This window comes from Oncorhynchus clarkii, chromosome 9 (assembly GCF_045791955.1).
Source record: "Oncorhynchus clarkii lewisi isolate Uvic-CL-2024 chromosome 9, UVic_Ocla_1.0, whole genome shotgun sequence".
Taxonomy (NCBI): Eukaryota; Metazoa; Chordata; class Actinopteri; order Salmoniformes; family Salmonidae; genus Oncorhynchus; species Oncorhynchus clarkii.
Window position 1 is genome coordinate 57128739 of NC_092155.1, and position 25257 is coordinate 57153995.

The 25257-nt window shown below is 42.4% G+C and overlaps 1 protein-coding gene across 4 annotated transcripts in view; it reads right to left on the reverse strand.

Annotated features, from left to right (window-relative positions):
* Positions 1 to 1600: 1600 nt before the first annotated feature.
* Positions 1601 to 25257, reverse strand: part of LOC139416602 (vitamin D3 receptor A) — an 88547-nt gene continuing 64890 nt past the window's right edge. For 3 of the 4 annotated variants that reach the window (XM_071165467.1, XM_071165465.1, XM_071165466.1), the window contains 6 exons: positions 20648 to 20832; positions 20333 to 20432; positions 19561 to 19744; positions 11807 to 11961; positions 8778 to 8894; positions 1607 to 8619 (listed from right to left, as the gene is read on the reverse strand). In XM_071165467.1, the coding sequence (XP_071021568.1) occupies positions 8366 to 8619; positions 8778 to 8894; positions 11807 to 11961; positions 19561 to 19744; positions 20333 to 20432; positions 20648 to 20832 (995 nt within the window). In that variant the 3' untranslated portion in view covers positions 1607 to 8365. Of the gene's footprint in view, positions 8620 to 8777; positions 8895 to 11806; positions 11962 to 19560; positions 19745 to 20332; positions 20433 to 20647; positions 20833 to 25257 lie in introns of all 4 variants that reach the window. The other variant, XM_071165468.1, reaches the window with a different exon arrangement.

Here is a 25257-nt window from a genome sequence, read left to right on the forward strand (position 1 = left end):
AGGATACAAGCTTGTAGCGTCATACCCAAGAAGACTGGAGGCTGTAATCACTGCCAAAGGTGCTTCAACAAAGTACTGAGTAAAGGGTCTGAATACTTATGTAATGGGGTTAGATTACATTTTTTTGCAAAAATGTCTAAAAACCTGTTTTTGCTTTGACATTATGGGGTATTGTGTGTAAATTGATGAGGGGAAAAACAATTTAATACATTTTAGAATAAGGCTGTAACATAACAACATGGAAAAAGTCAAGGGATCTGAATACTTTCCGAATGCACTGTATTTATTCTGTTATACTCAGCGATGTTCCAGGAAGGAACATCTGAATCTCTGAGCAGAGCAGGATATGACTAATCATCTCAGAAGGGGGCTGAATCAATAACTTGACTGTTAGCGGTTGGCTAAGCAATACGCAGGAATGTGATTTTATAAACACTTCCGAGTGAGTCCTTCATGAGGCAATCATGACGCACACAGATCATTAGCAATCAACACTGTGTTGCATAGCATCTGGCTAGTGTTTTCAAGGCACTCATAAAAACGAGATTGCCAACCCATAGACTTCAGTCCTTCCACACCAACATGCAACAAGGCACCATCCAGTTCGACGTGTCCACTTCAGACCCCTTCAAAATCTGAGGTGGAATTAAACAAGATGTGCTGCCTCCCACCTCACCACCACTCGTCTCCACTGACAGCAGGGACTTCGCAGAGGGCTGCAGACAAGAGAAACTAGCCTTAGCTCAACAGAAAAGCAAAGAGGTAACAACATTCGGGCCAGCCTACAAATGTGACATCTGTGGCCGAGTCTGCCTCTCATGGATTGGACCTCACAGCCACATCAGACGCTGTGCTGAGACCTAACCCCACAAGCCTACGATGCCGACAAGTCGAGACTAAGGAATTATTTTCTATTTTGCATCTCAGAAGAAATATCCCAGAATTGTCTCTCCTTTTCTTCAACCATCTCTCTGCCTCTCGCAGGAAGTACAGACTCCTGTACATCGAAGTCATTCTCGATAGTCACATTGCAGAGATTGGCCTAATGTTGTTTGGATGACTTTCATAAAAGAAGCCAAACAGCTGGCCTCCTCCTCCTTGTGAGTGCATCTGCTCAGCAATAATGGGGCCCAATTTGAATGTGTAACGTAAGGGCGATTAAAAAACACCCCCACACACTGAATTGCACTTACAAATCTCGCACGTTAAACTTTCAGAAGGCAAGCCATATGATCACAACCACCAACCAACTACGTATGTGCACTGACAAACAAAACCCTCATTTGTTTTCCCCACTCGGCCTCTCGCTGATCCCTAGAACCCATTCATATATGCATGATTCACATTAGTCCCAAAATGACTGGGGAGGTGGGCCAGTTGACAGAGAAAGAAGTTGACTAAGCAGGAGACTAGCTCTCTCTACTGGCCAAATGGGACAAAACAAGAGCAATTATTTTGGTGAAGAAGGTATCAAGAAACAGCAAGAGCTTTTGTGCCATGTATACAAATTAATTCAAATGTTCAAGACTTATACAGGCCCTCCTTGAGGGTAACAAATCTAGTATGTTTCTTCTTGAGAAATAGGAAAATACACATGATCTTTGCATTATTATGTACAGCGGTTTATTTGTGATTTTCCAAAACATGATATACTACATACAATGCACATAAATCAATGTACAATGGATCAACTTAAGAATAAAAGAAACGTAAAAGATACAGAACGGGCGGTGATTGAACAAAGACAATGATAATACTATCAATTAGATCAATGACAAGGCTATGTTGAAAGACAGTTTGAAGCATTGAGTCTTGAGAATTACATGGTGTGCATGTATAAAAGTACTTATCTTGGGACTTTGAGATCAATTACAATGATTGATTACTAATGAGAAATGGTATGGTTAGCAGAAGTCAGAGTCAACAAAATTCCACGTCCAACTAGTCCAAAACTTTACCAGTTTACGTTGCATTTTTTTCACAAGATCAATTCAGATGCTACTTCATAAACTCAATAGTAACATATTGTCCTTTGAGAACGCATCAAGGAAAGCGGTTAGGATTATAAACAAACATACAAAAGGAGAACTCGACCACTAGTGCTTGCTAACAACTATTTACTGGCATCCAATAGGAGTAAAGATTCAGAACAGTCACACCTTCCATTCCAGTGACACTTTCGCTACATACAGCGTACCAACTGTATTTGGCAGAAGTATACATAGGCTCTAATAACAACTACGTTAGCATAGCATGGCACTTAACATAAATATGAGGAAGAATGGCCATTTGTTATATTTCACACAAATATACTGAACCACATCCTCTCTGCAGAGCAATTGCACTATGATGGTCTATAGTATTAAATAAAAACTGTCAGGTGTGACATGGTGTCTATATACATGTTATGTTGGCCTTACGTACGTCCCTAAAGCATCACCTATGTTTTAAGGGATCTGTCTAAAGAGAGCCCGATAGCTTTAAAGAAGTGAAGCATATTTACGTCCGGTGGATCATCATTTGACATGTGCTTCCCAGAAGGGGTGAGCCAATGGTTATTCTCTAAACCACTAAAGATTGATTTGACAATAAAAGGAATGTAGTTGTGAAAAGCCACTTGAACAAGGTCTTAAAACAGGGAAAAAAAAGTAATTTGTTTCATTAAACCCCTGATATTGTCCTAAAATAAGGCTCTGGGTTCTAGGCACACCAAGGTAACGGAGCTAAAATGTGCATTCAATGTTAAAAGACAAACTGTTAAATGACCCTGCGATGCCTACATCATTGCAGATTTGCTATAGTGATCATCAGTAATAGAATTCAGACGTAAGTCAGAGCACAGAGACAGAAACATGAGTATATCATTGGCAAAAACTGCTGGTGAAAGTGTGGACACCGAGTGTGTGCACATATTGTAGTTTTGTGTTTGTTTGTGACATGTGTGTAAGCAAGCGCATATTAAGAGGTAGTAGATAATGATCACAGCAAAACAAAAATATTCCAAAAGTGACCAATATGACTACAGACTAAAAGAGGCTTTCCTCCTCAGAGATATACAATTTCCATCATATCTTTTCTCATCGCTCTCTAGCCAAATAAAAACTTTGCCTTTCAAAAAGACATAGGAAGGGGGGTGAAAGTATGATTATACACACACACACACACACATCTTCCTTGAGTCCTTTACAGAAACATTTAAACAGCATGCTTTGTTGGTAAAGCACTGTGCCACCATAGGGCCGTGTCCTGTACGTCAGCGTTTTACAATAAAGACCTTGATTCCAGAGCGATGAGATATGAGTAAGAGGGGCAGTAGAACACTTTGCTGAGAGCAGCCTGAGCAAGCAATGGCAAAGACGCAAGACAAAGACAACTAAAACATCAAGACAGGATCCCAACATAACCATTTCATAAAACCTTTCATAAATCTTGACACTACATTATACACCAACTAACTGTGTATGATTGCTAACTGACGCTAACTAAGGCCTCTAGCATGAGGAAGCAATGTCATAATATCCCAGCTACAAGCTGTCCAAACCAAGTTGTTAGCATCAATGCATTGAAGGCGACACTTAATAAAAAGAGGAGCCATTTCAACCCCCCCAACACTAAGAGACGTGGAGTGGCGACAGCCCCCTCTTGATCTGTAGGCTTATTTTGAGATGTATTGAGGTAAATCATCCAGCATTTGAGAAGTAAAAGGAATAAATAAAATGAATTAGTGTTAAAATAGATGAAACAATCATGCCAAAAATACATGTGCGGATGGGAGAGGTAGTTTGTTTTGGTTAACACAGCGCCTGGCGGCACAACTCTGTATACAATCAACTCTAACTGGGATTCAGGATTAGGGTTGCAAAATTCCAGGAACTTTCAATAAAAAAATTTTGCAACTCTATTCAGAATTCAGCTGGCTTCACACGTCACCAGAGGAATACAACAGAGCCACCAAAAACGAATGCTGGGCCGCTGTGAGCAGTGCCTTATCAGGAATCTGTCTGCAACCATTTACAGAGCTTAATATTACACTGAAACAAGACATTTATTACTTTATGTAACATTTCTGCCAAGTCAGGTTATTTCATGTCGTTAAACCTGACAAGGCACTGATCACAGAGACACTGCCTCAAATCAGCCATGGTGACTGCATGATATACATATTATTAGTCATTCCTCAGCATCACATATTCCTCTCAATAACAATACTGAGCAGGACTGGACACAGTGGCAGCGGGAACCATCGAGTCAGACGCACTATGACTCATAGTTTTTTGTGTGAAATGTTGCGGCCTGCCTCTTGTACACATGATTGTCTTGCTGTGATAAAGAAAAACAGACCGACACCCTGTGTGTGAAAACAATGGGATCCCTCTATACTGGGTCTGCAACGCATCTCTCTAGGCAGTTTCACTTCAAACAAAGAACTTGACGAAAAACAGAACACTGCAGAGGTTGCCGAAGAGAAAGTCATGGCGTGTGTGTGGATGTATGCATATGTGTGTGTGTGTGTGTGTGTCACTGTGTTACGTTTGGTTCCCTTCTATGCTATTATGAAAGTTTTCAGTTTCAATGAGGTATCTGTTTAATGTTGAACTGAGAGTTTTGTAAGGCTACCGAGGTGAAGTTGCTGACCTGCGTCGGGAGAGAGGGGTGCAGTTTTTGGGGTGTGTCTTTCTGAGCCAGCTTGGCAGCAGGCAGATAGCTCTTGGAGGAGTTCCTCCCATTAGAGCCCCTGACCCCATCTTCCCTACATTCCTTTACATTGGTTTATGCATACGTGATAGGTTCAAAAAAAGCCAGCTGTCTCCACATGACCTGGCTTACACACAGTGGGGTCTGGACAAGGGCTGCAGTGTGAGAAAACCACTTTGGGCCGGGAGGAGGACACATCAATATACGCTCTGCACACTGGTATTCTATGATTCTTATTCTAAAATTCATCTTTAAATTTGCAATACAGTCTCAGGGTTCACTCCCGAGTCCAACTCCCCAAGCGCTCCTCGCTAGATCAGTTCAGTGTCAGTCACTTCCTAGGTAAGGGACGTCACCTATCAATCAGAGTGACATATTCAAAGCCACTACACACGAATTCAGTCCCATCAGCCCTTGGTGCACTACAACCATCGAGTTGGGCCAGAATGGCTGCGGTCGCGTTAAAGCTATGAAGAGTCCTGCGAGGCTGGCTGCTGTTCTATTGCAGAAAAAGAGGCGTTGATTGGCTTGTTGAAGAGAGGCATGCCCGTCGCTACGGTGACTGATTGATTGACCTGTATCCTTGTCAGTTTGAGTTGAGGCAGTGTTAGTAGTAAAGCGCATGATTGTTGTCTTTTTCCTGGTTCCAATGGTGTGGTAGCTTTACAGAGCAGCTTTACAGAGCAGCTTTATAGAGCAGCAGGTTGAGTCAGAACGTCTCCTTGGTATGTGAGAAGGTCTTGACGCAGCTGAATGAACGCTGATTTTAGGAAACAATCTTGATTAAAATCAAACCAGTCCAAAGTAATGAGTTTGCATCAAAACAAGTATAGATATATAGTTGTCAAAGCTTATTGAGACCTCAAAGAGAGGTACAACATAAGAAAATAGTCCATCTCATTTTTGCATATATCTCCAGAGCATACTTCTCAACTGAATTATCTTAGTATTTGCCATCTTCTTCCTTATGTACAGAAATGAGTGGTATTTACAGGCAATGACCACAAGAGGGAGAGCCAGACCTGCAGAACACAACTGTGATATGCTGACCCTTCGACCTACTAAGCAAAACCAAACGGCTCTCAAACAAACTGGTGGGAGTGAATTTGTGATTGTATTTCATTGTGATTAGAATTTGATCTAGCGTTAAAAGCATCTTCAGATTAGATTAAAAAGTTTGCGTAATTACTAGTCATGACAGACAGGTTTGACTAAAGAGGACAACTGTTTTTTTTGTAGGCTTGCACACAGTTGAAGTGGGAAGTTTACATACTTAAGTTGGAGTCATTAAAACTATTTTTCAACCACTCCACTAATTTCTTGTTAAACTATAGTTCTGGCAAGTCTGTTAGGACATCTACTTTGTGCATGACAAGTAATTTTTCCAACAATTGTTTACAGACAGATTATTTTACTTATAATTCACAGTATCACAATTCCAGTGGGTCAGAAGTTTACATACACTAAGTTGACTATGCCTTTAAAGAGATTGGAAAATTCCAGAAAATTATGTCATGGCTTTAGAAGCTTCTGATAGGCTAATTGACATCAGTTGAGTCAATTGGAGGTGTACCTGTGGATGTATTTCAAGGCCTACCTTCAAAGTCAGTGCCTCTTTGCTTGACATCATGGGAAAATCAAAAGAAATTAGCCAAGACCTCAGAAAAAAGTTGTAGACCTCCACAAGTCTGGTTCATATTTGGGAGAAATTTCCAAACGCCTGAAGGTACCACGTTCATCTGTACAAACAATAGTACGCAAGTATAAACACCATGGGACCACGCAGCCGTCATACCGCTCAGGAAGGAGACGCGTTCTGTCTCCTAGAGATGGGCGTACTTTGGTGCGTAAAGTGCAAATCAATCCCAGAACAACAGCAAAGGACCTTGTGAAGATGCTGGAGGAAACAGGTACAAAAGTAACTATATCCATAGTAAAACGAGGCCTATATCGACATAACCTGAAAGGCCGCTCAGCAAGGAAGAAGCCACTGCTCCAAAACTGCCATAAAAAAAGCCAGACTACGGTTTGCAACTGCACATGGGGACAAAGATTGTACTTTTTGAGAAATGTCCTCTGGTCTGATGAAACAAAAATAGAACTGTCTGGACATAATGACCATTGTTATGTTTGGAGAAAAAGGGGGAGGATTGCAAGCCGAAGAACACCATCCCAACCGTGAAGCACGGGGGTGGCAGCATCATGTTGTGGGGGTGCTTTGCTGCAGGAGGGACTGGTGCACTTCACTAAATAGATGGCATCATGAAGATGGAAAATTATGTGGATATATTGAAGCAACATCTCAAGACATCAGTCAGGAAGTTAAAGCTTGGTCACAAATGGGTCTTCCAAATGGACAATGACCCCAAGCATACTTCCAAAGTTGTGGCAAAATGGCTTAAGGACAACAAGGTATTGGAGTGGCCATCGTAAAGCCCTGACCTCAATCCTATAGAAAATGTGTGGGCAGAACTGAAAAAGCGTGTGAGAGCCAGGAGGCCAACAAACCTGACTCAGTTACACCAGCTCTGTCAGGAGGAAATGGGCCAAAATACACCCAACTTATTGTGGGAAGTTTGTAGAAAGCTACCCAAAAAGGTTTGACCCAAGTTAAACAATTTAAAAGCAATGCTACCAAATACTAATTGAGTGTATAACTTCTGACCCACTGGGAATGTGATGAAAGAAATAAAAGCTGAAAGAAATCATTCTCTTACATTTCACATTCTTAAAATAAAGTGGTGATCCTAACTGACCTAAAACCGGGACTTTTTACTGGGATTGTGAAAAACTGAGTTAAATGTATTTGGCTAAGGTGTATGTAAACTTCCGACTTCAACTGTACATATGTATTTAGCAACGGCTAACTTCTCCCTGAGGCATGGCCGTTAGCCACCTTACTAGGTTAGTTTAGCTCATTTTATTTTAGCTAGCCAATAATCCATAATGAAAATGAACTAAAAACATGTTGCTCTTTCCTCTTATGAAGGCAAGAGCTTTTTGAGTGGCAAATGTATATATTTGAAGGGGCAACAGATCCAAATAGTTTCCAGATTTTCCACACATATCCCATGTAGCCTGCACTTTAACCAATCCATTAACTGTTACTGAAACACAGATGTTAGTCCCACTACTAAACACTCAGTCAGAGCCTGTGCACAACACCCTCTTGTGGTCATTCAATATACAAACATCAAAAATAGAAGGCCCCTCACACTCTACTCGGGGTGTGTCTGTGCGTGTATGCTTGTATGCATGCATTACATTTTTTACATTTGAAACACCATGTCAACACATACACACATTCATATGCACACAAATAGGGCCTACATATCCTATCATATACATTAGATTACTCATCCATTTGTTTTAATCGAAACAACCTTTTTTTAAATATAGATATTAGCTTATGTATGTATGTATATATATTTATAAATACATTCTGTTTGAAATTCCCTTTTTCTTATCAATGGGAAATTCCAACCTTATCAAAGCCCCTCACTCTCTTTACCCATAATCCCCTAATTAACCCCCCAAAACCTTCTTTGACAGTGACACTATCAGGTCCATTCGGCTATCCCCCCTCAGATACCCTTCCATCGCTGAACCCTCCATCCAGCAACTTAACGCCATCTTGGGGGTCCCTCATGGGGAGGGGTCAGAGGGGCTGCTATGACACCTCGCTCCCAAACACCTCCAGCACCAGCGGGGTGAGCTGCATGCTGTGCTCTGGCTGGAAGGACAGCGAGCGGTACTGCTTGGAGTGCTCTTCGTTGAGGCTGCGCAGGTCGGCCAGCTTCTGGATCATCCTGGCGTACAGCAGCCGTCCTCCTGGGTGGTTCACTCTGATGTAGGCCTGGAGCACCTCTGACAGACGGTCCTGGAGAACCTCGATCTTAGCGTGATCCTGCACCCCAGGTCGATCTACAGGGAGGAGAGAGAGGCCCTTAAAAGGAGGGGTGGAGAGAGGGGAATGCACACAAAAATACCACACAAACAGATGCTGTACATGTGCGCACAAACATGTACAAAAGCATGCAAAGCACACTAACAAGCACACATGACAGCAAGCGGGTAGATACCTGGAGACAGCAGGCAGATTGCCATGAGCAGCACGTGTTCCTCCTCATGGAGCTTGAGTTTCTTCAGGCCCACCTGGAACTTCACCAGTGGCTCCAACAGGTCCAGAGTGTGACCCGCTACAGGGAGGGGCCGACAGTGGGTTAAGTGTGTGCTCATGTGGTTTGACACGGTCCTCCATATTTATTTGGACAGTGAAGCTAAAATGTTTACATTTGTCTCGATACTCCAGGTACACTAAGTACTTGGACAAATTCACTTAGTGTATTAAAGTAGTCAAAAGTGTAGTGTTTGGTCCCATATTCCAAGCACACAATGACTAAATCAAGCTTGTGACTCTACAAACTTGTTGAATGCATTTGCAGTTTGTTTTGGTTGTGCTTTGTATTATGCTTTGCCCAATAGGAACTGAATGGTGAATAAGTGTCATTTTGGAGTCACTTTTATTGAAAAATGAAATTTGATGTTTCTGAACATTTCTACATTAATGTGGATGCTGCCATGATTAGGGATAATCATGAATGAATCTTGAATAATTATGATTATACCCCCAAATAATAAAGATAATCTCCCCCCTAAAATGCTAACCTCTCACCATTACCAATAACAGGGGGTATGTGCCTCTTTGGTCTTTGTGCCTCTAACATTCTCACTCATCCGCATTGAGTTGGCCATATACCACACCCCCTCGGGCCTTATTGCTCAACTATTCCTAATCAAGGTAGCATCTACATTAAAGCTGCAAAATGTCAGTTTTTGGGCGACCAGACCAAATTCAACTTAGAAAAGTGTGATATAGATCTGTCTGTCATTCTCATCGAAAGCAAGTCTAAGAAGTGGTAGATCTGTTTTATGTGCGCTATTTCTATTTCCCGTTCTTAAGCTTCGTTTTTGCGTCTTTTTCTTTCGGGTTTGTACACCAGTTTTAATTCACACCGGCTTACATGGTACAATGATACACTAAACTATACTATTAGAATTTTAGCAACAAAGAAATTGTGGAGCAATTTCTGTATAGTGCATCTTTAATGTAGAAGCATTCAGAAACATCTTCTATTCTTATTTGCAATAAAAGTGACTCCAAAATGATAATTCCTTATTTGCCATTAATTTTTATATTGGGCACAACCAAAACGAACAGCAAATACATTCAACACGTTTGTAGAGTCACAAGCTTGATGTAATCATTGTGAATATGGATATGAATATGAATATGGGACCAAATACTAAAACTCTTGACTAATTTAATACACTATAAGTGAATTTGTTCAAATACTTACGAATTCTTCTGTTTTGTTACAGCCATATTCTAAAATGTTAAAAAATATGTTTTTCCTCCTCGTCAATCTACATACATACACACAATACCCCATAATGAAAAAGCGAAGAGGTTTGTTGAAATGTTTGCAAATGTATTAAAAATAAAAAACAGAAATACCTTTATTTACAAAAGTATTCAGACCATTTGCTATGAGATTCAAAATTGAGCTCAGGTGCATCCTGTTTCCATTGATCATCCTTGATGTTTCTACAACTTGGGAGTCCACCTGTGGTACATTCAATTGATTGGACATGATTTGGAAAGGCACACACCTGTCTATATAAGATCCCACAGTTGACAGTGCATGTCAGAGTAAAAACCAAGCCATGAGGTTGAAGGAATTGTCCATAGAGCTCAGAGACAGGATTGTGTAGAAGCACAGATCTGGGTAAGGGTACCAAAACATTTCTGCAGCATTGAAGGTCCCCAAGAACACAGTGGCCTCCATCATTCTTAAATGGAAGAAGTTTGGCACCACCAAGACTCTTCCTACAGCTGGCTGCCCAGCCAAACTGAGCAATCGGGGGAGAAGGGCCTTGGTCAGGGACGTGACCAAGAACCCGATGGTCACTCTAACAGAGCTCCAGAGTTCCTCTGTGGACATGGGAGAATCTTCCAGAAGGACAACCATCTCTGCAGCACTCCACCAAAATCAGGCCTTTATGGTTGAGCGGCCAGACAGAAGCCACTCTTCAGTTAAAGGCACATGACAGCCTGCTGGGAGTTTGCCAAAAGGCACCTAAAGGACTCTGACCATGAGAAACAAAATTATCTGCTCTGATGAAACCAAGATTGAACTCTTTGGCCTGAATGCCAAGCGTCACATCTGGAGGAAACCTGGCACCAGCCCTACAGTGAAGCATGGTGGTGGCAGCAGCATCATGCTGTGGGGATGTTTTTCAGCGGCAGGGACTGGGAGACTAGTTAGGATCGAGGCAAAGATGAACAGAGTAAAGTAGAGAGAGATCCTTGATGAATACCTGCTCCAGAGTGCTCAGAAACAAACTGGGGCAAAGGTTCCCCTTCCAAGAGGACAACGACCCTAAACACACAGCCAAGACAACGCAGGAGTAGCTTCGGGACAAGTCTCAATGTCTTAGAGTGGCCCAGCCAGAGCCCGGACTTGAACCTGATCGAACATCTCTGGAGAGAACTGAAAATAGCTGTGCCGCGACGCTCCCCATCCATCCTGACAGAGCTTGAGAGGATAGGCAGAGAAGCATGAGAGAAACTCCCCAAATACAGGTGTGCCATGCTTGTAGCGTCATACCCAACAAGACTGGAGGCTGTCATTGCTGCCAAAGGTTCTTCAACAAAGTACTGAGTAGAGGGTCTGAATACTTATGTAAATGTTATATTTCATATTTTTTTTATTATACATTTGCAAACATTTCTAAAAACCAGTTTTTGCTTTGTCATTGGTAGTGTGTGTAGATTGAGGAAACTATTTAATCCATTTTAGAATAAGTATAACTTAACAAAATGTGGAGTCTGAATACTTTCCAAATGCACTGTACACAGTGCTTCCATTTCTAAACAGTAAAACATATGAAAATACCCTAAAATAAAAGGTGGCATTCATGCACAGTTGCTTTAAATGAAACATTTGATCTCAAAACCAAAAGGCTGAAGTATAGAGCCAAATTTAAACATGCGGAGGGGAGTCTACATACAGTGTGTAGAGTGTGTGTGTGTGTACATGTATTTCACCCTTGGTGACGTCGTTGACGCAGTACTTGAAGTCAGGACCACCACCACAGCTCCAGGACATGTCCTCTAGGTTGAAGGACTGGTTGGAACGCAGCATGATGATCTCGATGGCACTGGATTTCAGCAGGGCGATCTGGTCCTCAGCAGTCAGCCCTCTGGAAACACACAATACATGTATTGAGCCAAACATGCAGATTGACAGGGTGCCCTCACCCCATCATACACAGAGGGCCTTATCTGCTTTTACTTTACCTGATGAGAAACTGTGGCAATAGCAACCTATTTCTCCCAATGTGAAATTCATTCCAGATTTGATGGCAGAGACAGTGTTTCATTGGTACCAAAAGATGAGGGAATCGGCATAACAACAATCAAAGACTGGAATCTTACAGCACATTGGGCGATGTCATTCTTCTATTTCCAAACTAAACGAAGTAGTTCTTAACCTTGAAACTGGAATTGCCTCATTGTCTGACAAATATTTAATTGCCATCTTTTGCTCGTTTCTATTTTTTTGTACACACAGATGAATGAATTGAATGAGCACTGTTTTCTAGAATTTTCTAGGGGAGGGGGAGACCGGAAAGGACAGGTAGCACAATGAATTTTATGGTTACCGGGACAACAGCCTTCCATGGTGCACTGCAGCGTGTGCTTCACTTAAATGTTGCTATTGGAGGCATGAGCACACAGGCTTTACCTCATCCAACCTTCCATATTCACACACCGGTACGAAGGTTAACACCAAACTAACGGGAAACTCTATCCGCTCTGCCTCTGTGCCTATTCCCTTCTTATGATGAGTCATCATGAGCCTGACAGCCTTTGTTAGTGTGGCTAACACACAGTCAGCCAGGTTATTCTAAACAGATCCTCCAACACAAAGGGAATCCTGAATACATGCAACACTGACTGACATGGCTAGAAATGGAGATCTGTTTACACCTGTGATCTAACCCTTCGTCACAAATACAGGATTCAGCCATTTACCTGAATGCTTACTAAGACCGAAGTATGAATAACGTTTCTTACCCATTTCGTTTCATTCGATTAAAAAACAAGCATATAGCCTCCCCTCCTCTCAATAAAGGCAGTTGTTTTTGTCCTGCCCAATGCAAATCAAACTGTCACCTGTGTCGAATACAACATGTGTAGACTTTACTGTGAAATGCTTACTTACAAAGCCTTAACCAACAGTGCAGTTCAAGAAAGAGTTAAGAAAATATTTACCAAATAAATATGAGTAAAAAAATAAATAACAACGGGGCTATATACAGGGTGCCCCGATACGAATTGGAGTGGGTCTAGGGTATCCGCGAGGATGCTGTTGATATGAGCCATGACCAGCCTTTCAAAGCACTTCATGGCTACTGACGTGAGTGCTACAGGGCGGTAATCATTTAGGCAGGTTACCGTAGTGTTCTTGGGCACAGGGACTATGGTGGTCTGCTTGAAACATGTAGATATTACAGACTCAGTCAGGGAGAGGTTGAAAATGTCAGTGAAGACACTTGCCAGTTTGTCTGCTTAGAGTACACGTTCTGGTAATACGTCTGGCCCCGAGGCTTTGTGAATGTTGACCTGTTTAAAGGTCTTGCTCACCTCGGCTACCGAGAGCGCTATCACATAGTCGTTCAGAACAACTGGTGCTCTCATGCATGCTTCAGTGTTGCTTGCCTTGAAGCGAGCATAAAAGTAATTTAGCTTGTCTGGTAGACTCGCATCACTGGGCAGCTCGTGGCTGGGTTTCCCTTTGTAGTCCGTAACAGTTTTCAAGCCCTGTCACATCCAACGAGCATCAGAGCCGATGTGATAGGATTCAATCTTAATCCTGTATTGATGCTTTGCTTGTTTGATGGTTCATCGGAGGGCTGAGCAGGATTTATTTTAAGCATCTGGATAAATGTCCCGCTCCTTGAGCTCGATGCGGATATTGCCTGTAATCCATGGCTTCTGGTTGGGATATGTACGTACAGTCACTGTGGGGACAACGTTGTCAATGCACTTATTGATGAAGCCGATGACTGAGGTGGTATACTCCTCAATGCCCTTTGATGAATCCCGGAACATATTCCAGCCTGTGCTAGCAAAACAGTCCTTTCGCGTAGCATCCACGTCATCTGACCACATCTGTATTGAGCGAGTCACTGGTACTTCCTGCTTTAGTATTTGCTTGTAAGCAGGAATCAGGAGGCTATAATTATGGTCAGATTTGCCAAATGGAGGGCGGGAGAGAGCTTTGTATGCATCTCTGTGTGTGGAGTAAAGGTGGTCTAGAGCTTTTTCCCCCTCTGGTTGCACATGCTGGTAGAAATTAGGTAAAACAGAAGTAAGTTTCCCTGCATTAACCTCTTGAACCTCTGGGGGCAGTATTTCATTTTTGGATGAAAAACGTTCCCGTTTTAAACAAGATATTTTGTCACGAAAAGATGCTCGACTATGCATATAATTGACAGCTTTGGAAAGAAAACACTCTGACGTTTCCAAAACTGCAAAGATATTGTCTGTGAGTGCCACAGAACTAATGCTACAGGCGAAACCAAGATGAAATTTCATACAGGAAGTGAGCCAGATTTTGAATGCGCTGTGTTCCAATGTCTCCTTATATGGCTGTGAATGCGCAAGGAATGAGCCTACACTTTCTGTCGTTTCCCCAAGGTGTCTGCAGCATTGTGACGTATTTGTAGGCATATCATTGGAAAATTGACCATAAGAGACTACATCTACCAGGTGTCCGCTCGGTGTCCTCCGTCGAAACTATTGCGTAATCTCCAGGTGCGTGCATTTTTCCATTTTGTTCAGAGGAGAAACCAAACTGCCACGAGTGATTTATCATCGAATAGATATGTGAAAAACACCTTGAGGATTGATTCTAAACAACGTTTGCCATGTTTCTGTCGATATTAATGGAGTTAATTTGGAAAAAAGTTTGCCGTTGTAATGACTGAATTTTCTGATTTTTTTCTTAGCCAAACGTGATGAACAAAACGGAGCGATTTCTCCTACACAAATAATATTTTTGGAAAAACTGAACATTTGCTATATAACTGAGAGTCTCCTCATTGAAAACATCCGAAGTTCTTCAAAGGTAAATTATTTTATTTGAATGCTTTTCTTGTTTTTGTGAAAATGTTGCCTGCTGAATGCTAGGCTTAATGCTATGCTAGCTATCAATACTCTTACACAAATGCTTGTGTAGCTATGGTTGAAAAGCATTTTTTGAAAATCTGAGATGACAGTGTTGTTAACAAAAGGCTAAGCTTGTGAGCCAATATATTTATTTCATTTCATTAGCGATTTTCACGAATAGTTAACGTTGCGCTATGGTAATGAGCTTGAGGCTATAATTACGCTCCCGGATACGGGATTGCTCGTCGCAACAGGTTAAAGTCCCCGGCCACTAGGAGCGCCACCTCTGGATGAGCATTTTCTTGTTTGCTTATGGCCTTATACAGCTGGTTGAGTGCGGTCTTAGTGCCAGCATCGGTTTGTGGAGGTAAATAGACGGCTACGAATAATATAGATGAGAATGCTCTTGGTAGATAGTGTGGTCTACAGCTTATCATAAGGTACTCTACCTCAGGCGAGAAATACCTCGAGACTCCTTTAAAACTTGTTATGGATAGGGGGCAGCATTTTCACATTTGGATGAAAAGCGTGCCAAGAGTAAACTGCCTCCTACTCAGTCCCAGATGCTAATATATGCATATTATTAGTAGTATTGGATAGAAAACACTCTGAAGTTTCTAAAACTGTTTGAATGATGTCTGTGAGTATAACAGAACTCATATGGCAGGTAAAAACCTGAGAAAAAAATCCAACCAGGAAGTGGGAAATCTGAGGTTTGTAGGTTTTCAACTCTGCTCCTATTGAATATACAGTGGGATATGGGTCATCTTGCACTTCCTGTGGCTTCCACTAGATGTCAACAGTCTTTAGAACGTTGTTTCAGGCTTCTACTGTGAAGGGGGGCTGAAAGGGAGGGTAATGAGTCAGAGGTCTGCCAGCATCCTCGGTCTCGTGACGTGCGGTCATGAGAAAGTTACCTCTCGTTCAATTGCTTTTCTACAGAGAAATGAATTCTCCAGGTGGGACATTATTGAACATTTATGATTTAAAAAATCCTAAAGATTGATTCTATACATCGTTTTTTATTTGTTTCTACGACCAGTAATATAACTTTTGGGAATTTTCGTCCGACATTTCCGCTGGACTTGCCCGCGCCTCGTGAGTTTCGATTTGTTTACTAAACGCCCTTACAAAAGGAGGAATTTGGACATAAATGATGGACTTTATGGAACAAATCAAACATTTATTGTGGAACTGGGATTCCTGGGAGTGCATTCTGACGAAGATCATCAAAGTGAATATTTATAATGCTATTTCTGACTTATGTTGACTCCAACATGGCGGATATATTCTTGGGTTTTGTATGTCGTCTGAGCGCCATACTCAGATTATTGCATGGTTTGCTTTTTCCGTAAAGTTAAAAAAATATCTGACACAGCAGTTGCATTAAGGAGAAGTATATATTTAAATCTGTGAATAACACTTGTATCTTTTATTAATGTTTATTATGAGTATTTCTGTGATTTGATGTGGCTCTGTGCAAATTCACAGGATGTTTTGGAGGCAAAGCCAAATGTAAACTGAGGTTTTTAGATATAAATATGAACGTGATCGAACATACATGCATTGTGTAAAATGTTGTCCTGGGAGTGTCATCTCATGAAGAATATCAAAGGTTAGTGATTCATTTTATCAATATTTCTGCTTTTTGTGACTCCTCTCTTTGCTTGAAAAATCACTGTATGCTTTCTGTGACTATTTGCTGACCTAACAATGATATGTTCTGCTTTCGCCAAAAAGCTTTTTTGAAATCGGACACTGTGGTTGGATTAAGGAGAATTTTATCTTTAAAATGGTGCCTAATACTTGTATGTTTGAGAAAATTGAATTATGGGATTTCTGTTGATTGAATATGGCGCCCTGCAATTTCATTGGCTGTTGGCTGTCTAGGACTGGGTTTCATTTCGCTAGCGGAACCCCAGTCCTAGACAGGTTAATATTAGACATTGCGCATCAGCTGTTATTGACAAAGACCCACACACCCACCCACCCCTCATCTTACCAGACCTAGCTTCTCTGTCCTGCCCATGCATGGAAAATCCTGCCAGCTCTATATTATCCATGTCGTAGTTCAGTCAAAACTCGGTGAAACATAAGATATTACAGTTTTTAAATGTTCCGTTGGTAGTATAATCTTGATCATAGGTCATCCATTTTATTTTCCAATGATTGCACGGTGGCCAATAGAACAGATGACAGTGGGGCGTTTACTCACTCGCCTACGAATTCTCAAAAGGCAGCCCGAAATCCCCCCCCCCCCTCTTCGTCTTTTCTTCACGCAAATGAAGGGATTTTGGCCCGTTCCTGAGAAAGCAGTATATCAGTTGCGTTGGACTCAAGTAGTCAAGACTATTGATAAGGGTTTGGCTCGTGACACCTCTTTGAAATATGTCTTAAATCATCAAAACTTTATTAAACTAATCACGTTTTGGATGTGAGTAAAAACCCTGTGGGAAAGTATTCAGACCCCTTGACTTTTTTTCACATTTTGTTACATTACAGCCTTATGGGCTGTCGTTTCTCTTTACTTATTTGAGCTGTTCTTGCCATAATATGGACTTGGTCTTTTACCAAATAGGGCTGTCTTCTGTATATACCCCCATACTTTATCACAACACAACTAATTGGCTCAAAAGCATTAAGGAAAGAAATTCCACAAATTCACTTTTAACAAGGCACACCTGTTAATTGAAATGCATTCCAGGTGAGCACAAATTCACACTTATGAAGATGGTTGAGAGAATGCCAAGAGTGTGCAAAGCCATCAAGGCAAAGTGTGGCTACTTTAAAGAATCTCAAATATAAAATATATTTTCATATAATAATTTAACAGATTCATACACAAACAAACAGAGCACAAAATGTAATCAAAATGTTGTTTTAAAGTGTCCTATAGTTTCCTTATATAAGTACGATCAGCAATGTTTTTTAGTTTTAACAAAGCACTAACTTTTTAAAACTGTTATCGGGCTACCTTCAGACGAGTCTTGTGAGCATCCTAGAGCAAAATAACCAACGTACGTGTTGGTGGAAGTCTCACCTTTCCATAGAGGGGTCATATTAGTGTGTAGCCCAAACTGTTCGAACGCTACAGACAGAAGTTGGCAGAGTCCCGTGACGCTTGTGGGGGTTGTAGAGCAAAATGGAGAACACCATTGTGTTTGTGACACGTAGGCCAAACCGTTCGGATGTTTTCATGAGAAGAACACCGCTGTAGCTTGGCCACCTTCCACCGCAGATGTGAAAGGCCGCCATTTGCGGATGCGGTGGATTGAGACACAGCTCATGCAAAAAAACATAACTCTAGTTTAGTTCCACTTTAGATGGTGTAGAAATATACCAAATCACTACAAAAATAACTCAGTTGCCGGAGACGAAGGGAGCCGCTCAGGGATTTCACCATGAGGCCAATGGTGACTTTAAAACAGTTACAACGTTTAATGGCTGGGATAGTAGAAAACTGAGGATGGTTCAACTACATTATAGTTAGCAAATAATACTAACCTAATTGACAGAGTGAAAAGAAGAGAGCCTGTACAAAATACATATATTCCCAAAACATGCATCCTGTTTGCAACAAGGCACTAAAGAAATACTTTTTGTCCTGATTACAAAGTGTTATATTTGGGGCAAATCCAATACAACACATTTTCAAGTGGTGGCTGCATCATGTTATGCTTGTCATCATTAAGGACTGGGGAGTCGTATTTTTTAAGAATAAAAAAAACAAATGGAACAGACCTAAGTACAGGCAAAATCCTAGAGGAAAACCTGGTTCAGTCTGCCTTCCAACAGACACTGGGAGATGAATTCACCTTTTAGCAGGACAATAACCTAAAACAAAGCCAAATCTACACTGGAGTTTCTTACCAATGAGACAGTGAATGTTCTTTAGTAGCCAAGTTAAAGTTTTGACATGAAAATCTATAGCAAGACCTGTTTGTCTCGCAATGATCCACGACCAACTTGACAAGCTTGAATAAATTGGAAAATAGTAAATGGGAAAATGTTGAATAATTCAGGTGTGGAAAGCTCTTAGAAATGTACCCAGAAAGACTCCAATTTAATCTCTGAAAAAGGTGCTTCTGGCAAGTATTGACTGAGGTGCTAAGTGATGTATGAATACTTCTTGAATGCACTGTGCATCTGGGGAGCAGATGGATAGGGAACCTTTACTGAACTGGTGAATAGTCTGTTCCAGTGTATTCCAGGAATACCACTGAGCCATAGGTCTTTATTAAATGCCTTACATACATAATAACACACTGTACCAAAGCATGTAGCTATGCAATTACCGAAGTCATCCACCCACAAATAACTATTACAAGCTTAATGGACAGTAGAAGCCTAACTAAGATCCAATTTCAGATTGAAATGTTGTTGTGTAATGGCCTAATTAAAGATATATGGTGGAGCAATCATGTGTCCTACACAATCCTTTTAATGTACTATATTAAGGCTCCTGGGCGAAGTTTCCACTACGTACAGATATAGGATCAGTGTCCCCTTCCCCAATCCTAACCTTTAACATTAGTGGGGGGAAAAACAAAACTGACCCAAGACCAGAATCTAAGGGTAACTCCACCCCACACCTTTAGTAGGCACACGGTATGCTAGAGTCCCACCTGAAGCCAGGAATCATCTTAGCAAAGCCGATGACCTTCTGGATGCTGTAGCTGACCAGGTCAGCCAGGTGGGGCAGCATAGAGAGCTTGGAGCCATCGTCCTCACTGGAGTCTGGGCTGCCTGCACTGTCCTGGTACATCATCAACAGACTGCTGAAGTTCATCAGCTTGGTGTCCACAGACTCTACATACACAGAGAGAGATAGACAGAGAGCGAGAGAGCGATACCGAAACACAGAGACCGCAAGAGACAGAGCGAGAGACACAGAGCGAGAGACAGACAGAGGAGGGAGAAAGAGCGTGAGAGAGAGAGAGTGAGAAAGAGAGAGAGTTAGAGAGAGACAGAGCAGAAATATAATAGTTCATGGGGAATGTAAAGAAATGGTTGCTAAAAGAAGCAACAGGTTTACAATGAAAGGTACTGCCCATTATGCCATTATGTAGTGTAGAAGTAAGGCAGGGACACACGTGTTGTTAAAGAACCTTGGTACACCTGGACACTATGTTTGAGAGATTTTTTTTTAAAAGACACCCAAGGCAGGCATTTTATAAAAGCAAAATGTATGGTACACAGCAGCTGTGTAACAAACCTCGGCGTGGTGTGATTGTGAATTTTTCCACGGCCAAGTTATGGCCTTTGGTTTTACCCTATCACTGTAAGGAGACCTTTGAGACTTTTAATGCCAACACATCTTGCTAATGGAAAATGTGATTGTGGTGCATGTATACTGTGTGTATGAGTGCTATATGTGCGTGTGCATGTGTCCCTCACCTGGTGAGTGGTTGAAGGAGTCTGAGGAGGCATCTGACAGAGAGTGAAGGGAGGCTGCACGACTGGCACTGCGTGTTACTGGGCCCTCTCGCACTGGGGGCTGCAAACACATACAATTAACATAATGCAACATATTTTGATTTGTCTTGGAACGTGCACATAGAAGTGATTAATAAAACAGACCCATAATCACTTGAAATGAGAATGGTAAAACATTACATTAACATCATGCAATATCTGTGGTTTAGTATATAAAAACAATATTGCAAAAAAAGTGAGGACGTGAGCGGCTCGGCTAGTTTGACCAGTACTGACCCTGAAGCGTGAGAAGTCAGAGTAGGAGTCATCATAGGTCTTGTGGTGGGCCTCCACCAATGAGGCGATGACCTGGCTTTGCTCGTCGTTCAGCCTAGGTCTCAAGGCCTCCCGCGCCGCCTCTTCCTCCTTCCTCTTCTGGATCAGGTCCTTCTTCCTCTGCACCTCCTCATCTGTCAGGATGACTGGGGCAGAGAGAGGCGAGGGGGAGACAGGTGAGAAGAGGAGCGGTGGGGGAGAGCGAGAGAAGGAAGAACACAGCTAGCTTGATTGCCTCACACAGGAGCCTCAGATCTACTGACAACCGTGTTCGTTAAGTGACTGTCACTTGCTGTTTTCTTCACACAAACAGCAGCTAGCTATGCGAGACTCTAGAATGTGTAGGCTAATAATCTTCCAAGGAGAATACCATAAGCACCACGAGTGCTGCAGTGTAATCTGAGCCGTGCTGTTTCTCAAACTAATCTGACAGACAAGAATAATTTTACATGCCAATACACCATGTGTCAAACTCATTCCACAGAGGGCAGAGTGCCCGCGGGTTTTTGCTCCTCCCTTGTACTTGATTGATGAATTAAGGTCAATAATTAATAAAGAACTCCCCTCACCTGGATGTCTAGATCTTAATTGAACGGAAAAAACAAAAACCTGCAGCCCTCCATGGAATGAGTTGATACCCCAAAACTAGAAGATGATGCACAAGGCAATGGATGAATCAAATCAAAACAGAACTGTACCAGACAGAGGCTAACAACTACAACATAGAACTGTACCAGACAGAGGCTAACAACTACAAAATAGAACTGTACCAGACAGAGGCTAACAACTACAAAATAGAACTGTACCAGACAGAGGCTAACAACTACAAAATAGAGCTGACTCCTTTTAGTCGACTGATCGATTGCTTGATCGATAGGCTGTTGGTCGACCAAGATTATATTTATATATATATATATATATATATATAGTACCAGTCAAGTGTGGACACACCTCCTCCTTTGCTGGTGACACTGTCTGTGATTTATTTCAAATTCAAGGCGCACTTAACCAGCATGGCTACCAGAGCATTCTTTACTTTAAATTTTTTATTTTTTTTTACATTGTAGAATAATAGTGAACACATCAAAACTATGAAATAACAAACAGAATCAGAACCCCAAAAAGTGTAAAACATAAGTAGCCACCCTTCGCCTTGATGACAGCTATGCACACTCTTGGCATTCAACCAGCTTCATGAGGTAGTCACCTGGAATGCATTTCAAATAACAGGTGTGCCTTGTTAAATTTGTGGAATTTCTTTCCTTATTAATGCGTTTTGGCCAATCAGTTGTGTTGTGAAAAGGTAGGAGTGGTATACAGAAGATAGCCCTATTTGGTAAAAGACCAAGTCCATATTATGGCAAGAACAGCTCAAATAAGCAAAGAGAAACGACAGTCCATCATTACTTTAAGACACAATGATGAAACTGGCTCTCATGAGGACCACCACAGGAAAGGAAAACTCAGAGTTACCTCTGCTGCAGAGGACAAGTTCATTAGAGTTAACAGCCCCAGAAATCGTCAATTAACTGCACCTCAGATTGTAGCCCAAACAAATGATTAAGACACATCTCAACTGTTCAGAGAAGACTGAGTGAATCAGGCTTTCATGGTCAAATTGCTGCAAAGAAACCACTATCAAAGGACACACAATAAGAATAAGAAACTTCTTTGGGCCAAGAAACCCAAGCAATGGACATTAGACCGGTGGAAATCTGTCCTTTGGTCTGATGAGTCCAAATTTGAGATTTTTGGTTCCAACCACCGTGTCTTTGTGAGACGCAGAGGAGGTGAACGGATGATCTACGGATGTGTGGTTCCCACCGTGAAGCACAGAGGAGGTGTGATGTGCTTTGCTGGTGACAATGTCTGTAATTTATTTCAAATTCAAGGCGCACTTAACCAGCATAGCTACCAGAGCATTCTGCTGCGATTGGCCATTCCATCTGGTTTGCACCTAGTGGGACTATCATATGTAAGGTCTATTTGGCCAAGAAGGAGAGAGATGGAGTGCTGCATCAGATGACCTGGCCTCCACAATCACCCAAGCTCAACCCAATTGAGATGGTTTGAGATGAGTTGGACCAGAGTGGGAACACCTTCAAGACTTTTGGAAAAGCATTCCAGGTGAAGCTGGTTGAGAGAATGCCAAGAGTGTGCAAAGCTGTCATCAAGGTAAAGTGTGGCTTTGAAGAATCAAAAATATAATTTATTTCAATTTAACACTTTTTTTTTGGTTTCAACATGATTCCATGTGTCTTATTTCATAGTTTATGTCTTCACTATTATTCAACAATGCAGAAAATAGTCAAAATAAAGAAAAACACTTGAATGAGTAGGTGTCTAAACTTTTGACTGCTACTGTTTATATATTTTTTAAATGGGACACAAGACACGTCTGATCCACGCCTGTCTCAATGGACTAATCCATTGTGGAGGCCGCGGGGATGGCACACCAACATCGACCGTTCCTATAATTTTCTAATCTACAATGTTTGTTTGGTAACGGTAATTAATTGTAGCTGGGGATTTTAACAAGGCTAATCTGAAAACAAGACTTCCTAAATTGTATCAGCATATCGATTGCGCAACCAGGGCTAGAAAAACCTTGGATCATTGCTATTCTAACTTCCGCGACGCATATAAGGCCCTGCCCCGCCCTCCTTTCGGAAAAGCTGACCACGACTCCATTTTGTTGATCCCTGCCTACAGACAGAAACTAAAACAAGACGCTCCCGCGCTGAGGTCTGTTCAATGCTGGTCCGACCAATCTGATTCCACACTCCAAGACTGCTTCCATCATGTGGACTGGGATATGTTTCGTATTGCATCAAACAACAACATTGACGAATACGCTGATTCGGTGAGCGAGTTCATTAGAACGTGCGTTGAAGATGTCATTCCCATAGCAACGATTAAAACATTCCCAAACCAGAAACCGTGGATTGATGGCAGCATTCGCGTGAAACTGAAAGCGCGAACCACTGCTTTTAATCAGGGCAAGGTGACCGGAAACATGACCGAATACAAACAGTGTAGCTATTCCCTCCGCAAGGCAATCAAACAAGCTAAGCGTCAGTATAGAGACAAAGTAGAGTCACAATTCAACGGCTCAGACACAAGAGGTATGTGGCAGGGTCTACAGTCAATCACGGATTACAAAAAGAAAATCAGCCCCGTCTCGGACCAGGATGTCTTGCTCCCAGGCAGACTAAATAACTTTTTTGCCCGCTTTGAGGACAATACAGTGCCACTGACACAGCCTGCAACCAAAACATGCGGACTCTCCTTCACTGCAGCCGACGTGAGGAAAACATTTAAACGTGTTAATCCTCGCAAGGGTGCAGGCCCAGACGGCATCCCCAGCCGCGCCCCCAGAGCATGCGCAGACCAGCTGGCTGGTGTGTTTACGGATATATTCAATCAATCCCTATCCCAGTCTGTTGTTCCCACATGCCTCAAGAGGGCCACCATTGTTCCTGTTCCCAAGAAAGCTAAGGTAACTGAGCTAAACGACTACCGCCCCGTAGCACTCACTTCCGTCATCATGAAGTGCTTTGAGAGACTAGTCAAGGGCCGTATCACCTCCACCCTACCTGACACCCTAGACCCACTCCAATTTGCTTACCGCCCAAATAGGTCCACAGACGATGCAATCTCAACCACACCGCCCTAACCCATCTGGACAAGAGGAATACCTATGTGAGAATGCTGTTCATCGACTACAGCTCGGCATTTAACACCATAGTGCCCTCCAAGCTCATCATCAAGCTCGAGACCCCGGGTCTCGACCCCGCCCTGTGCAACTGGGTACTGGACTTCCTGACGGGCCGCCCCCAGGTGGTGAGGGTAGGCAACAACATCTCCACCCCGCTGATCCTCAACACTGGGGCCCCACAAGGGTGCGTTCTGAGCCCTCTCCTGTACTCCCTGTTCACCCACGACTGTGTGGCCACGCACGCCTCCAACTCAATCATCAAGTTTGCGGACGACACAACAGTGGTAGGCTTGATTACCAACAACGACGAGACGGCCTACAGGGAGGAGGTGAGGGCCCTCGGAGTGTGGTGTCACCTCACACTCAACGTCAACAAAACTAAGGAGATTATTGTGGACTTCAGGAAACAGCAGAGGGAACACCCCCCTATCCACATCGATGGAACAGTAGTGGAGAGGGTAGTAAGTTTTAAGTTCCTTGGCGTACACATCACAGACAAACTGAATTGGTCCACCCACACAGACAGCATTGTGAAGAAGGCGCAGCAGCACCTCTTCAACCTCAGGAGGCTCAAGAAATTTGGCTTGTCACCAAAAGCACTCACAAACTTCTACAGATGCACAATCGAGAGCATCCTGTCGGGCTGTATCACCGCCTGGTCCGGCAACTGCTCCGCCCACAACCGTAAGGCTCTCCAGAGGGTAGTGAGGTCTGCACAACGCATCACCGGGGGCAAACTACCTGCCCTCCAGGACACCTACACCACCCGATGTCACAGGAAGGCCATAAAGATCATCAAGGACAACAACCACCCGAGCTACTGCCTGTTCACCCCGCTATCATCCAGAAGGCA